Source organism: Polypterus senegalus, chromosome 4 (assembly GCF_016835505.1).
Source record: "Polypterus senegalus isolate Bchr_013 chromosome 4, ASM1683550v1, whole genome shotgun sequence".
NCBI lineage: Eukaryota > Metazoa > Chordata > Cladistia > Polypteriformes > Polypteridae > Polypterus > Polypterus senegalus.
Window position 1 is genome coordinate 113,174,030 of NC_053157.1, and position 15,217 is coordinate 113,189,246.

At 39.4% G+C, this 15,217-nt stretch overlaps 1 protein-coding gene across 1 annotated transcript in view; it reads left to right on the forward strand.

Annotated features, from left to right (window-relative positions):
- Positions 1–14,436, forward strand: part of LOC120527591 (OCIA domain-containing protein 1-like) — a 93,317-nt gene extending 78,881 nt beyond the window's left edge. The window contains exon 8 of the mRNA XM_039751184.1: positions 14,029–14,436. Within this exon, the coding sequence (XP_039607118.1) occupies positions 14,029–14,066 (38 nt within the window). The 3' untranslated portion in view covers positions 14,067–14,436. The remainder of the gene's footprint in view (positions 1–14,028) is intronic.
- Positions 14,437–15,217: the final 781 nt, after the last annotated feature.

Here is a 15,217-nt window from a genome sequence, read left to right on the forward strand (position 1 = left end):
CTTCTAATGAGATGACAGTTGGTGTTGTGGGGGATCTCCTCCCAGATCTGGACCAGGGCATCACTGAGCTCCTGGACAGTCTGAGGTGCAACCTGGTGGCATTGGATGGACCAAAACATAATTTCCCAGAGGTGTTCTATTGGATTTAGGTCAGGAAAGTGTGGTGGCCAGTCAATGGTATCAATTCCTTCATCCTCCAGGAACTGCCTGCATACTCTCACCACATGAGGCCAGGAATTGTCGTGCACCAGGAGCCACTGTACCAGCACAGGGTCTGACAATGGGTCCAAGGATTTCATCCTGATACCTAATAGCAGCCAAGGTGCTTTTGTCAAGCCTGTGTGACCCTCCATGGATATGCCTCCCCAGACAATCATTAACCCACCACCAAACTGCTCATGCTAAATGATGTTACAGGCAGCATAATGCTCTCCATGGCTTCTCCAGACCCTTTCACTTCTGTCACGTGCTCAGGGTGAACCTGCTCTAATCTGTAAAAAGCACAGGGCACCAGTGGTTCATCTGCCAATTCTGGTATTCTATGGTGAATGCCAATTGAGCTGCATGCTGCTGGGCAGTGAGTTCAGGGCCCATTAGAGGACATGGGGCCCTTGGGTCACCCTCATGAAGTCTTTCTGGTTGTTTGGTTAGAGACATTCACACCAGTGGCCTGCTGGAGGTCATTTTGTAGGGCTCTGGCAGTGCTCATCCTGTTCCTCCTTGCCCAAAGGAGCAGATACTGGTCCTGCTGATGGGTTTATGGACCTTCTATGGCCCTCTCCTGCTCTCCTAGAGTAACTGCTTGTCTCCTAGAATCTCCTCCATGCCCTTGAGACTGTGCAGGGAGACACAGCAAACCTTCTGGCAATGACATGTATTGATGTGCCATCCTGGAGAAGTTGGACTACCTGTGCAACCTCTGTAGGGTCCAGGTATCGCCTCATGCTACCAGTAGTGACACTGACTGTAGCCAAATGCAAAACTAGTGACGAAACAGTCAGAAAAGATGAGGAGGGAAAAATGTCAGTGGCCTCCACCTGTTAAACCATTCCTGTTTTGGGGGTCATCTCATTGTTGCCCCTCTAGTGCATCTGTTGTTTATTTCATTAACACCACAGCAGCTGAAACTGATTAACAACCCCCTCTGCTACTTAACTGACAGATTAATATCCCATAAGTTTCATTGACTTTATGCTATACTCTGAATAAAAGTGTTCCTTTAATTCTTTTGAGCAGTATATTTATTTATATATATATATATATATATATATATACTAGCAAAATACCAGCCATGGAGAAGTAGTGTGTTAATGAAGCAATGAATAAAAAAGGAAACATTTTGAAAATAACGTAACCTGATTGTCAATGTAATTGTTTTGTCACTGTTGTGAGTGATGAGTGTTGTTGTCATATATATATATATATATATACATATATATCTACATATATACACACACATATATACATACATACACACACATATATACACACAAATACATATATATATATATATATACATACATACACACACATATATAAACATATATATACATATACATACATATCTACATATATACACACACACAGCTATTTGTTTGTTTGTTAAAACGGTTGACTCCCGCTCTTACGTGCAATAACAAATCAAATCATTCAGTTGTCTTTGCTCATATGTAATTTTAGAGCTGGACGCCTGGCATCTTTTTTTGGCCACAAGTTCGTTTCTGTTTGGTGTGAGGCTCTGTGTTGTGGAGATTCTCAGGATGGATTGCAGGTGCTCATCAGTGAGGCGACTCCTGTGTGCTATTTTGTTAGTCTTTATCACTGAGAAGAGCTTCTCACACAGATATGTGCTACCAAACATGCACAAGGTTCGAGCCGCATGTAGACGGACTTTTTTTGTTCTTCAAAATCACCAAAGCGCCGTGCAAACTCAGTGCGCAATAACTCTAGTAAGCGGTAAGTGTTCGGCAAGGCAGCTGAAGCGCTGCATTATGGGATCTGTAGTTTATTGTGTTACCAGCGCTTCATATACCGGGCTTTAATAACAATAATACAGTATATAAAATGATCTCGCGGGCGGATATAATTACACCGGGCGGATGTGGCCCGACCCTTGAGTTTGACACATATGGACTAAATAGAACTTGAAAAGATATATTTTTCAAATGTGATCGCAATTCAGATAGAGTTGACGCGCACTACAGCCTGCATGCCTCAATGAGTCATCCTCTCCTCGCTCTTACTTTGGCTTTACCAAAACAATCATTGATGGCGAATAAAGTATCCATTATTCGAGTATGTAGAGCGGGATATATATATATACATATATATATATATATATACCAGCGTATCGCAGCGAGAAGTAGTGTGTTAAAAAGGTAGAAAAGAAAAGGGAACATTTTAAATATAACGTAACATGACTGTCAATATACAGTATTTGTTTTGTGAGTGTTGCTGTCATCAAGGATTTGATTATCATTATTTCTTTCAATCAGGTTCGTATTTGTAGGATGTGTTGTGTTCAAGTTACATTCCGTGTTTGTCAATCGTTGTAAAGATGACAGGTTTCATTCATCGATTCGTTTCTTACTGCATCAATAAACAGCTCGTCTTCTTCTTTATCTGAGACCTGACACACTGCATGCACGGGTTTTTTTTACACTGTCTTTGTGCTTTGTTTCCACAGTAGCTGCATTTATGAATATGCTTATCAGACGCTTCATATTTTTTGCTTCCTTTTCAATTGTGTAATTCGGTTTTGTTCAGCTCTTTGGAACTGTTGCGTTTTATCTGTGCATTGCGTCAGTTCACGTGAGCCACTCGGTGTACTTGCATCGAAGGTTCCCAGCTGTGCTGGTGCCATCTCGTGCTATGTCCATAGCTTTATTTAATGTTACCTTAGTCCTGGCACTTAAAACTTTCTCTCGCAGTTTCGCTGAGTTTGTGTCAAACACCACCCTGACCATCTCATCTTCCTCTCCATAAGCACAGTCCTTCACCCGTGAATATTTACCCGTGGCAGTTTGCTATTGGATTGCCGCTGACGGACGGCCTTATATGGGCAGGCACTAAATTACAAACGCCAGCGGCAGCCTGTCTATGAACTTAATTTAAAGTGTAGGTTTACATCGTGCTTTGTTTCAGTAGCAGAACTCATGAATATGGTTGTATATGTCACTCGCTCGCTTCTTATTGTTTAGCTGCCTTCTCAATTATATAATGCATGTTTTCTTGAGCGCTTTTTGAGGTCTTCCTGGTTTTCTATGTACTGCGTGATTACGGGAGGCGTGATGATGTCACACGAAACTCCGCCCCGGCGTTGAAGCTCATCTCCATTACAGTAAATGGAGAAAACTGCTTCCAGTTATGACCATTACGCGTAGAATTTCGATATAAAACCTGCCCAACTTTTGTAAGGAAGCTGTAAGGAATGAACCTGCCAAATTTCAGCCTTCCACACACACGGGAAGTTGGAGAATTAGTGATGAGTCAGTGAGTGAGTGAGTGAGTGAGTGAGTGAGGGCTTTGCCTTTTATTAGTATAGATATATATATATATATATAATCTTCATTTGGATCTTGATCTTTGTTTGTCGCGAATGAATTAGAAGAAGCACTAGATGGCAGTAGAGAGACCGCTAAAACGTAGGCATTGCAATAAGAATCTCCTCCAGGCTTATACTACTGAAGACTGTAGTACTCCAGTCACACCTTAAAACACAGACATTCAAACTAAACAAATTGTTTTGCTTTAAATTAACTAAGGAGATCTTCATTTAGATCTTGATCTTTGTTTGTCCGCAAATTCCACGCATGCTTAGACCACCTTCCAGTTTAGTACGTTGTTGTTACTCACGATTGTCAACAATGTGCCGGAGTAACGAAAGGGATGGTGGACAGTGTTACGCTGGTTAGCTCCTGAGGCCTGGTTAGTGAATGACATTGCCGAAGATAAAAGGTACGTGCCTACGTAACATATGGATGAAAGAAAGACAGTGGGTAAAATGAATGACAACGTAACAGCACGTTCTGGAAATTATTATTGTTACGTTGTAGGCGGCGAGTGCTGCGCGTCTAAGAGTGGTTCCATGACTTGCTCACATGTCAGTAAAGTGATCCCTATTTATGCTTTAAAGAGCCTGGATACCTATGTGTCCCCCTTTTATTACCATTGCTCCATGTATATTGCATTACTCTTTGGATTGCCACAAAGCAACCTGCGAGATTGGAGAAAGGTTGAGAAGAGATTGTGAGTGTAAACGACAGCGTCGTGAAAACGAGACGGACTGTGAACGGACAGAAGCAGAAATTCTCCTACACCACCACGTAATTACGATTCAGACAGTGATTCCGAGTAGGCCGTTCCTATCGAATCAATTTCCAAGGGTTTTCTTTTGTGATTTTGTTTCCCTTATAAAAAATCATAATGCTGTGCAACGAAGGGCCTAGTTCACGACTGGCAGCCACATTTAAACAGGGAGCCCTTCACAGACAACTTTAACACGTGCAACGTAGTCGGTATATGTGTGTGTGTATGTATATATATATATATATATATATATATATATATATATATATATATGTGTGTATATATATATATATATATATATATATATAATACTAGACATTAAGCCCTTTAAAATAACGGGCGCTAGAACAGTAGTGCATAAACATTTGTATGAACAGTCTATATTAAATGGCAAGGGACCTTGTATGTGGCTGTAATATGTGTCACTGTATTGTGTGCCTTTAATTTTCTCTCTCAGTAATACTGGTTTGTATTTCCGTGAAATGCCTGTAATTTTGTCTGACAGTAATACAGTGGAACCTCGGTTCACGACCATAATCCGTTCCAGACCGTATGAGCTGTATGTAAATATATATTTTTTTAAGTTTTTAAGCACAAATATAGTTAACTATACCATAGAAAGCACAGCGTAATAGTAAACTAAATGTAAAAACATTGACTAACACTAAGAAAACCTTGAACAACAGAGAAAACTAACACTGCAAGAATTTGCGCTATAGCCTTATGACCCGTTCGCTAAAAACTCTTTTTTTTAATGAGTTTTAAGCACAGGGGAAAAAATGAACATTTGAAAAATCTGTAATTTAATGAACAACCAAGAAAAGTAACATTGCAACAATGCACGTGCGTGCCTGTGTGTATGTCCCTCTCTTGCGCGCCTTTGTGTGTCTCTTAAGCGCACACCTTTGTGTCTGTGTGTCTGTCTGTCTGTCGCGTGTGTGTGTGTGTGTGTGTGTGTGTGTGTGTGACTCGCGCGCGCCTCTGTGTGTGTGTGTGTGTGTGTCTGTCTCTCTCTGCACATGGAATGCACAGGAAGAGACTGAACACGTGCTGTGTGGCCCCGCGCATGTGCACTTCTGCAGAAGACACACACACACGGACTGTGCGCGCTTGTGTGTGTGTGTGTGTGACTTGCGCGCGCCTGTGTGCGTGTCTGTCTCTCTCTGCACAGGGAATGCACAGGAAGAGACTGAACACGTGCTGTGTGGCCCCGCGCATGCGCACTTCATCAGAAGACACACACACACGGACACTGGACGCACACAAGGGTTTTATTAAAGAGGATATATATATATGAACATGAAAAGTATGAGCTTTTACAGCACTCAATATTTAGTTGGGGCACCTTTGGCCTGGATTACTAGTGGCATGGAGTCGATCAGTCTGTGGCACTGCTCAGGTGTTATGAGAGCCCATGTTGCTCTGATAGTGGCCTTCAGCTCTTCTGAATTGTTGGGTCTGGCGAATTGCATCTTTCTCTTCACAAAACCCCATTGATTTTTTTTGGGGTTAAGGTCAGGTGAGTTTGCTGGCCAATCAAGATCAGGGATACCATGGTCCTAAAACCAGGTACTGGTGGATTTGGCACTGTGTGCAGGTGCCAGGTCCTGTTGAAAAATGAAATCTGCATCCCATAAAGTTCATCAGCAGCAGGAAGCATGAAATGCTCTAAAACTTCCTGGTAGACGGCTGCATTGACCTTGGCCCTCAGAAAACACAATGGACCAACACCAGCAGATGACATGGCACCCCAAACCATCACTGACTGTGGAAACTTTACACTGGACCTCAAGCAACGTGGATTCTGTGCCTCTGTTCTCTTCTTCCAGACTCTGGGACCTTGATTTCCAAAGGAAATGCAAAATTTACTTTCATCAGAGAACATAACTTTTGACCACTCGGCAGCAGTTTTGTCTTTAGCCCAGGTGAGACACTTCTGACGCTGTCTCTTGTTCAAGAGTGGCTTGACACAAGGAATATGACAGCTGAAACCCATGTCTTGCATACGTCAGTGCGTGGTGGTTCTTGAAGCACTGACTCCAGCTGCAGTCCACTCTGTGAATCTCCTCCAAAGTTTTTTGAATGGGTTTTGTTTCACAATCCTCTCAAGGGTGCGGTTATCCCTATTGCTTGTACACTTTTTTCTACCACATCTTGTCCTTCCCTTCACCTTTCTATTAATGTGCTTGGACACAGAGCTCTGTGAACAGCCAGCCTCTTTAGCAATGACCTTTTGTGTCTTGCCCTCCTTGTGCAAGGTGTCAGTGGTCGTCTTTTGGACAACTGTCAAGTCAGCAGTCTTCCCCATGATTGTGTAGCCTACAGAACTAGACTGAGGGACCATTTAAAGACTTTTGCAGGTGTTTTGAGTTAATTAGCTGATTTGAGTGTGGCACCAGGTGTCTTCAATATTGAACCTTTTCACAATATTCTAATTTTCCGAGACACTGAATTTGGAACTTTCATTAGTTGTCAGTTATAATCATCAAAATTAAATGAAATAAACATTTGAAATACATCAGTCTGTGTGTAATGAATGAATCTAATATACAAGTTTCACTTTTTGAATGGAATTACTGAAATAAATCAACTTTGTCATAATATTCTAATTTTGTGACCAGCACCTGTGTGTGTATGTATGTATATATACATATATAATATATAATGTGTCTGTGTGTGTGTATGTATATATATATATGTGTGTGTGTGTGTATATGTGTATATTTATATATGTATGTGTGTGTATATATGTGTATATATATATATATGTATGTGTATATATATGTATATTAGCTGAAATAGTTGCCCAGGAGGAAAGTAATGTTTTTTTTTAATTGTTTGAGAAAAACATAATTAAAAAATAACACAACTTTAAAAATAAATTAACAAACAATAAACCTGGGTTCGTTTCCCGGGTCCTCCCTGCATGGAGTTTGCATATTCTCCTCGTGTCTGCATGGGTTTTCTGCAGTGGGCTGGTGCCCTGCCCAGGGTTTGTTTCCTGCCTTGTATCCTGTGTTGGCTCGGATTGGCTCCAGCAGACCCCTGTGACCCTGTAGTTAGGATATAGCGGGTGGGATAATGGATGGTTGGATGAAGACTCACTAATGTGCTTGTCTTGTGGTGTTGTATGTATATTATCATCCAGTTGACGCACGGAACCGGCCAACTCTATTTAATTTAAAAAGCAACAGGGGCGTGGTGGTGCTCAAACATAAAGAATGCTGGTAGTCACCTCCAGTTCGCCCTCGTGTTTTTGTTTTTTTTTAAAAAAACACAACATTAAAAATAAATTAAGAAACAAAGACTCACTAATGTCCTTGTCTTGTGGTCTTGTATGTATGTTATCATCTAGTTGACGCTCAGAACCCGCCATCTCTATTTAATTTGAAAAGCAACAGAGGTGCGTTGCTGCTCAAAAATAAAGAATGCTGGCAGTCGCCTGGTATATACTAACTGTGTAAGCCCTAGAAAGTATTTAAATCATCAGATCTACTCTGGGCATCTCTCTGCTAGAATGATTCATGTTGCCGTAGTGCTCGCATCATTTGTGCATTAGCAGCTAAGCGACTGTCTTTCTTTGGAGGTTTCCTTCTGCCGGTGTACTGGCCTCACTTGCATATACTCGGAGCTGGAGCCTTCACCCCGACTCTACATCTCACTTCTGGGCCAGGCAGACACACACACTTCCATGCGTAGAACTCTGTAATTTCAGAAGCAACAGGGGCACGGTGACGCTCTACATAAAGAATGCTACCAGTCGCCTCCAGTTCATCCTCTGGTGTTGGTATATATACGTCCCCTGCTTGCTCGCCAACCCCTGTGTTTGTTTTTCTGGATACACACTTTTAAGATTTTTTTTTGGTTTTCTTTGAATTGTTGCTATTTCATTAGTTTCACTTTTATTTACAAACTTCATTAAAAACAATATTTTGAATCTTTCAGTCCCAACATGCTGAATCTTTTAAATGAGGTCGGTGAGACTTGTGTTTATTGACTTTGTACCATAATTCAGGATAGGTTTCTCTTTTTGGAATTTCAGCACATACAAAACAATCTACATCTTCAGTAGTTTTTTTTTTTTGCAAAGTAACCAGTAAATGCGGGTGATGTAAACCACGTTTTTCAAATTCTTTGACTTAAACTTTAAAGCCTTACAGTATTTACATACTTCTGACATAAAACCATTTTTATGGACATAGGTGATATTTCAGGTGATTACCTGTTGAAGCTCATCGAGAGTAGGCCAAGAGTGTGCAAAGCAGTAATCAGAGCAAAGGGTGGCTATTTTGAAGAAACTAGAATATAAAACATGTTTTCAGTTATTTCACCTTTTTTTGTTAAGTGCATAGCTCCACATGTGTTCATTCATAGTTTTGATGCCTTGAGTGAGAATATATATATATATAAAATGTGTGTATATGTATATAAAAAACTTTGTAGTTTTTTTTTTTTTTTACACCTCTTTTAAAGAATGTTCTCACTGCATACAAGTTGGGTCATTCCAGTTAAAATCACATGGGAAGTATAGCATTTCCACTACCTCTAATAGACAGTGGCTTTAGTCTAGCAACCGAGTTCAGAAATATATGGAGGTTCCTAAAGGCTGAGGCACTCTAATTTAACACTGTGGATCCCCAAAAGCCTGAAAAACAAAATTTCAAACATATTATAAATCATTTAGTGGTCACTGCTGTGTTTGTAAAACAGTATTGCAGTAGTGTGCATAAAGCTATTCACAGGCAGAATTAGAAGGTAGCTGTTTTGTAAACACATTGCAAGATGAACAGTGCTTCATGCTTGACTGTCAGTAGTCTGTCTTACAAGAAAAGTGAGAATATCCACCAAAACTAGTAAATCTTAATTTTGCTAATGTGTTAATCGTAATTGCCAACCTCTCTGTAAATGTTACTAATTTAACCTTCATTGTTCAGCAGCTGTACAGTACCATTGTTTCATGTGAAGTTCCTCAGCTTCTACTTACAGCCCATCAGTGGATATAAAGTCTACACACCCTTGCCAAAACTGCAGATTTTGTGTAGTAAAAAATGAAACCATGATAAATTCTATCAAAACTTATTCCACCTTTATTGCAAAATTGCAATCTATACAAAGAAAGTGAAAACAAATCAGAAACTGTTTAATGAAAAAGAAAAAAAAAACATACAAAAACTTGGTTGCATTAATGTACACACCCTTTAATAATCAAGGGTGCGGCTGTGTTCAGAATCGACCAATCACAATAAATCTCACCTCGAGTTGAAGTTAAAATATGCCTGATATCAATTAAAGTGACTCTGATTGAATTCAGATAAAGTTTGGCTATTCCTATAGAAATATTCTGATGTCCTGTTGGTTCCAACATGTTCCAAAAGCTGTGGTCTGCAAAGAGCTTTTAAAACATGTAAGGGATGTCCTCATTGAAAGGTATCAATCAGGACAGGAGTACAAAAAGTATCCAAAGCATTAAACTTCCCATGAAGCATGGTGAAGACATCCATCAACAACTGGAGATAATCTGGTTCAACACTGACTTTACCAAGATCAGAACATCCCTCCAAGATTGATGAGAAGACAAGGAGAAAACTGATCCAGGGAGGCCACCAGGAAGCCTACCGCAGCATTAAAGGAGCTACACAATTTCAAGGAATTTGGTTGGTGGTTCCCTATGTGTGACCACAAAAAAAAATCCAACTCCATCTTAAATTTTTCAAAAAGGTATACCCTGTCTCCAAAACCCATGTGGAAAAATATATTATGGTCTGATGGGACCAAGGTTGAACTATCTTGCCTAAATCCAAAAGGTAAGCTTGGCGCAAAAATAACACAGCACCTCATTAAAAGAACACCATACCTACAGTGAAGCATGGTGGAGTCAGCATCATACTTTGGGGCTGTTTTTCTTCAGCTGGAACTGGGGCCTTAGACAGGCTGTATTGAATTATGAATAGCCCCAAGTATCAGTCTAGTTTGGCAGAAAAACTTCAAGCATCTGCTAGGAAGCTGAAGATGAAGAGCAACTTCACCTTTCAGCATTACAGTGACACAAAGCATACATCAAAATCAATAATGGCTTTATCAAAGGAGGATCAGTGTTTTGGAATAACCCAGCTAGAGCCCTGATTTTAATCCAATTGAAAATCTGTGGGATGACCCAAAGAGAGCTGTGCAGAGGAGATGCCCTTCTAATTTGACAGATCTGGAATTTTTTGCAAGGAGGAGTTGGCGAAAATTGCCAAGTCTAGAAGTGTCAAACTGATAGACTGTTACCCAAAAAAACAAATACTGTAATAAAATCAAAAGGTGCTTCAACTAAGTATAGTTTAGTGGGTGTGTACACTAATGCACCCGGTTTTTGTATTTTCTTTTTCAATAAACAGTTTCATTATTTGTTTCACCTTCTTTGTATAGATTACAATTTTGCAATAAAGGTATAAAGTTTTGAAAGGATTTATCTTGGTTTCATTTTTTATCTTAAAATCTGCCATTTTGGCAGGGGTGTGTAGACTTTTTATATCCACAATTTCTATTTAAGAAGGTGTCCACTTGATTGACCTGAACATGCATTATTTGTTGTCTTGTTTGTTTGTTAGCTAGCTGCACAAAAAAGTAATCGATTTTAGTTAGAAATGGAAGTTTTACTTTTTTAAGAACAAAACTCCCTACATTCATTCTCATGTAGTTCTGATTCCAACTGTTCATATACAAAATTTTAATAAATATTTTGTTGCTAACATTTTGCCTGCACTACATGGCAATGTGAGGAGAATTTGAAGAGTTACTATGCCAAATAGCTTTGAGTAATATAACTAATTTTGTAATGGTAATTTAAAATAAACATTTCCAGTACCAGTATCCTTGCTCAACTAACTTTATTTTTTTCATTTCAGTTGTATATGTCTGGATTTCATAGCTCAAGTCACATACAAGATGATACAATCACTGAGTTTATGACAAACCAAGTAACAGGGAGACACAGGAGAAACTTTTTGTAAATAAGGAAAAACTCCTATGCACATTCTACATTGTAAGATGGTCATAGAACTGGTTATTTTACATCAGTTTTGTATTAAATGTCTTTTTCAGGGCACATTATTGATATGAGTCACAGAAATAGGCTATTTGTATTGTACAGTATTGATTTTGAAGGTTGCCTAAAAATAGAGACAACTGATGTTTGAGTATTATTATTAATGCAGAAGAGATTGCAGTGTCTTTCCAATCAAGTAACCTAAGCTTATGGTACACTACACAAATTCTGTTCGAAGAGCATGCCAAACTTAATGACTGCAGTTACTGCATCTAGTTGTCTTGAGGATGTCAGATCAGACTATTAGCAATCACAGAAATGCCTCATGACTTTTCAGCACAGTTTCAAATTTGTAAGCTCCCCACATTTTGATAGCCAAGTTACTTGCTACCTGACAGGACTGGTGCCTGTACAAATGCTTTCCAAGTATGCTGCGTTCACCTGCAATCTTGGCTTTTTCTTTTACCTTTTTTATTTTTTATTTTTTTCATAATACAATACGCATGACATTGGACAGATAAGCCTCTCTTCTCTTTGTGTGGTCCAAAACATTTTTTTCCATTTAATGTGGCCGTATTGTATGCATTGTATTTCTGGGTGAGCACTTGTTAGTTGTCAGCTGTCATGCACACTAACACCTACAACTTAAGACAAACTCCAGTTTGTTTGATTTTATTAAACCTGGCACATCTGGATTAGTTTGCTCAGTAAGTGTTAGGTAAGCTACCTGTTGACAGGTGCAGAAGTCTCATTGGGAGCTACAGGAATTGCTTCTTTACAGTGATTGCCTTTAAAGATTGTGCAACAAAATATTAAGTTAAGGGTCCCATCATTTTTGTCCATGTCATTTTCATTTCTGTTATTTGAAATATTCTGTTGAATCTAAAGCAAAGTCTGATTTTTATTAAATATGGAATAAACAATGATGGATGCCAATCACTTTCGCTTGTTTAAAGTTATTTGAGAGATAGCTGTGGGTTCTTCTTTTGTTGTGGAATTTTATCAACAAATTTGTACACGTCTTTCGATTTGGACAGGAAAGGGATATAAATTACAAGCTGGCTAATGCTTTGCAGGTGATTCCAAGCTAGGTGGAATTGACAGATAATCTCGAATTTGTTGAATTATTACAGAGAAATTTGGACAACATACTAGCTTGGGCAGATTTATGGCAGTTGAAATTTTATCTAAGTAAATGTAAAGTATTACACATATGGACTCAAAATGTTAGATTTAAATGGGAGTTCTGAAACTTGAAAAGTACAGTTATGAGAAGGACCTAGGATCCATAGTGGACTTGTCACTATCAACTTCCAAACATTGTTCAGAAGTCACTAAGTAGGCTAACAGAGTGTCTGGTTATATAGGACAAAATGAAGGATACAAGACAAAGGTTATGCTCAAACTTTATAACGCACAGATTAGACTTCATCTTGTACAGTTTTTGTTTCTGGTCTACAAAAAAAGACATACAAAATGTCCAGACAGAGTGAATAGGCTGATTCCAGGACTGCACAATATGAGTTATGATTTTAAAAAGCCGAGTCTATTCAGTTTAAGCAAAAGTAGCTGAGGAGGGGAGATGATGAAAATGTTAAAAATCATTAAATGGATGAATACTATGGATTTACTTTAAAATTATCATGGGGATGAAGCTTGTAAGGTTAAGTTTCAACACAAACATTAGGAAATCTTCTTCACATATAGTATAGACACATGGAATAAGTAACCAAGTAGTGTGTTGGACAGCAGAACTTTAGGAACTTTCAAAGCTAGATTTGATGTTATTTTGGAGGAATTAAGTGGATATGATTGGTGAGCTTTGTTGGTCTGAATGGCCTATTCTTTTCTAAATTGTTCTGATGTTCTAAGTAGTGCTTAAATCAAAAATCAACTTTTCAGAAAATGCATTAGGTTTTCCAGTCGAACAGCACAGGATTAACATTTATTATCCATCTATTATCCAACCCACTATATCCTAACTACAGGTTCACGGGGGTCTGCTTGGAGCCAATCCCAGCCAACACAGGGCGCAAGGCAGGAAACAAACCCCAGGCAGGGCGCGCACACACTAGGGACAATTTAGAATCGCCAATGCACCTAACCTGCATGTCTTTGGACTGCGGGAGGAAACCCACGCAGACACAGGGAGAACATGCAAACTCCATGCAGGGAGGACCCACGAAGCGAACCCGGGTCTCTTAACTGTGAGGCAGCAGCGCTACCCACTGTGCCTCCTAACATTTATTATTGAAGATGTATTAGTAATCTTTCTAATTCCATAACTATTCAAATCACATAATTTAGTCAATAAATAGCTAAACATGTGGTTATTTTTATTGGCCGATTTAGTGTGGAATCATATTCAAGTACAAGTGTTACTCTTCCCTTTAAACAAACACCAGTGGACAGATAGGTATTGTGCCCTATGCTGTACATCGTTAAAAAAATGCCTGTACCATAAGTACTGTAGAGCTAAAAATATTAAAGGTATTTTAGGGCTAAAGTTATTTTAGAACGAATATTAATTGCACAATATTATGTCTAGGGAACTGCCTTCAGGTATGCACATGAGGTAGATTTAATGGTTACTGTATTTTTAGATTTTTTTTAAATGAATTATCAACAATGGAGATACAACAGATAATGATTGCTAAATATATGTATTTTTGTCTTTTTTTTTTTTACAGAGAAGAAAAACAAGTATGGAGATACATGGGAAGAGTAACACAGCTGTTGTTGACTAGGCCTACATTTTAACATTTGTATAGTGCTATGCAGACTTTTACCAAAGTCTTCAATATTTTTCATACATTTGCAATAGATTGGAACAATGAGCTGAAATCTGAAGAAAATTTTTGCTGTTCAAAAATAATATGGTAACTTCAATGTTTTCAGAATACAAATCTAGTTACAATTATTGTTTTTTTTTTTTTTTTACTTTATTTTGGGTCTTGTTATTTAGATAAACAATGATAAATTCTTGTCTACCACTTTGGGTGGTTAGCAGAAACAAACAACTTTATCCAAAGACATTACTGTTGTACTGCAAACTAAGATTTGTAATTTGTTTCAATAAAAGTGTTGCTGAAAATAAACATTGCATGTCTTATTTTAAGAATAATTTTTAGTGACCCTTTCAGTTAAAATTTAATTTTGGTACAACTTGTTCCATGCATGTGTCAGGGATGCCTGGGGTGACGACCCGGCCGGGACGTCTTGGAGGACCAGAAGAGGGCGTGCGCTCATCTCAGACCACGTGGTGACAGCCACCCTGGTTGCTATGGGGACCATGGGTACAGAGCTTTGAAGCTCAACCCTTGTAGGGGCCCATGGTCACAGCCAGGGGGCATCCCCATGCCTTTAGAGTCCTGGACCTCAGCACTTCCACCACACCAGGAATTGCTGGGGGGAAAAGGAGCAGGGACACCCGGAGTGCTTCCGGTGATACGGCCGGGACTTCTGCCACATGGGGGCGTGTTGGTGGGAGATTGCCGGGAAGCACCTGGAACACATCCGGGTATGAATAAAAGGGGCTGCCTCCCTTCATTCGGAGCGAGAGTTGGGTAGAAATGGACTGAGCTTGCTGGAGGAGGCAAGGAGGTGGCCTGAAGAAAGTAAGGCATTGTGTGGCCAGGACTTTGGGGAGTTTGTGTGGCACTTTTGTATATAGTGTGGACTGATGAATAAATGTGTGTTGGGTTACAACATGATGTCTGCCTGTCTGTGTCCGGGCCAGCTTCCACACATGCCATACTGATAACCCAAAGCATTATGACTACCTGCACAATATGTTGTTGCTCCTCCATGTGCCACTAAAACAGCTCCACATATGTTCCCACATATCCCACAGGTGCTCAGTTGAATTGAGATGTGGGG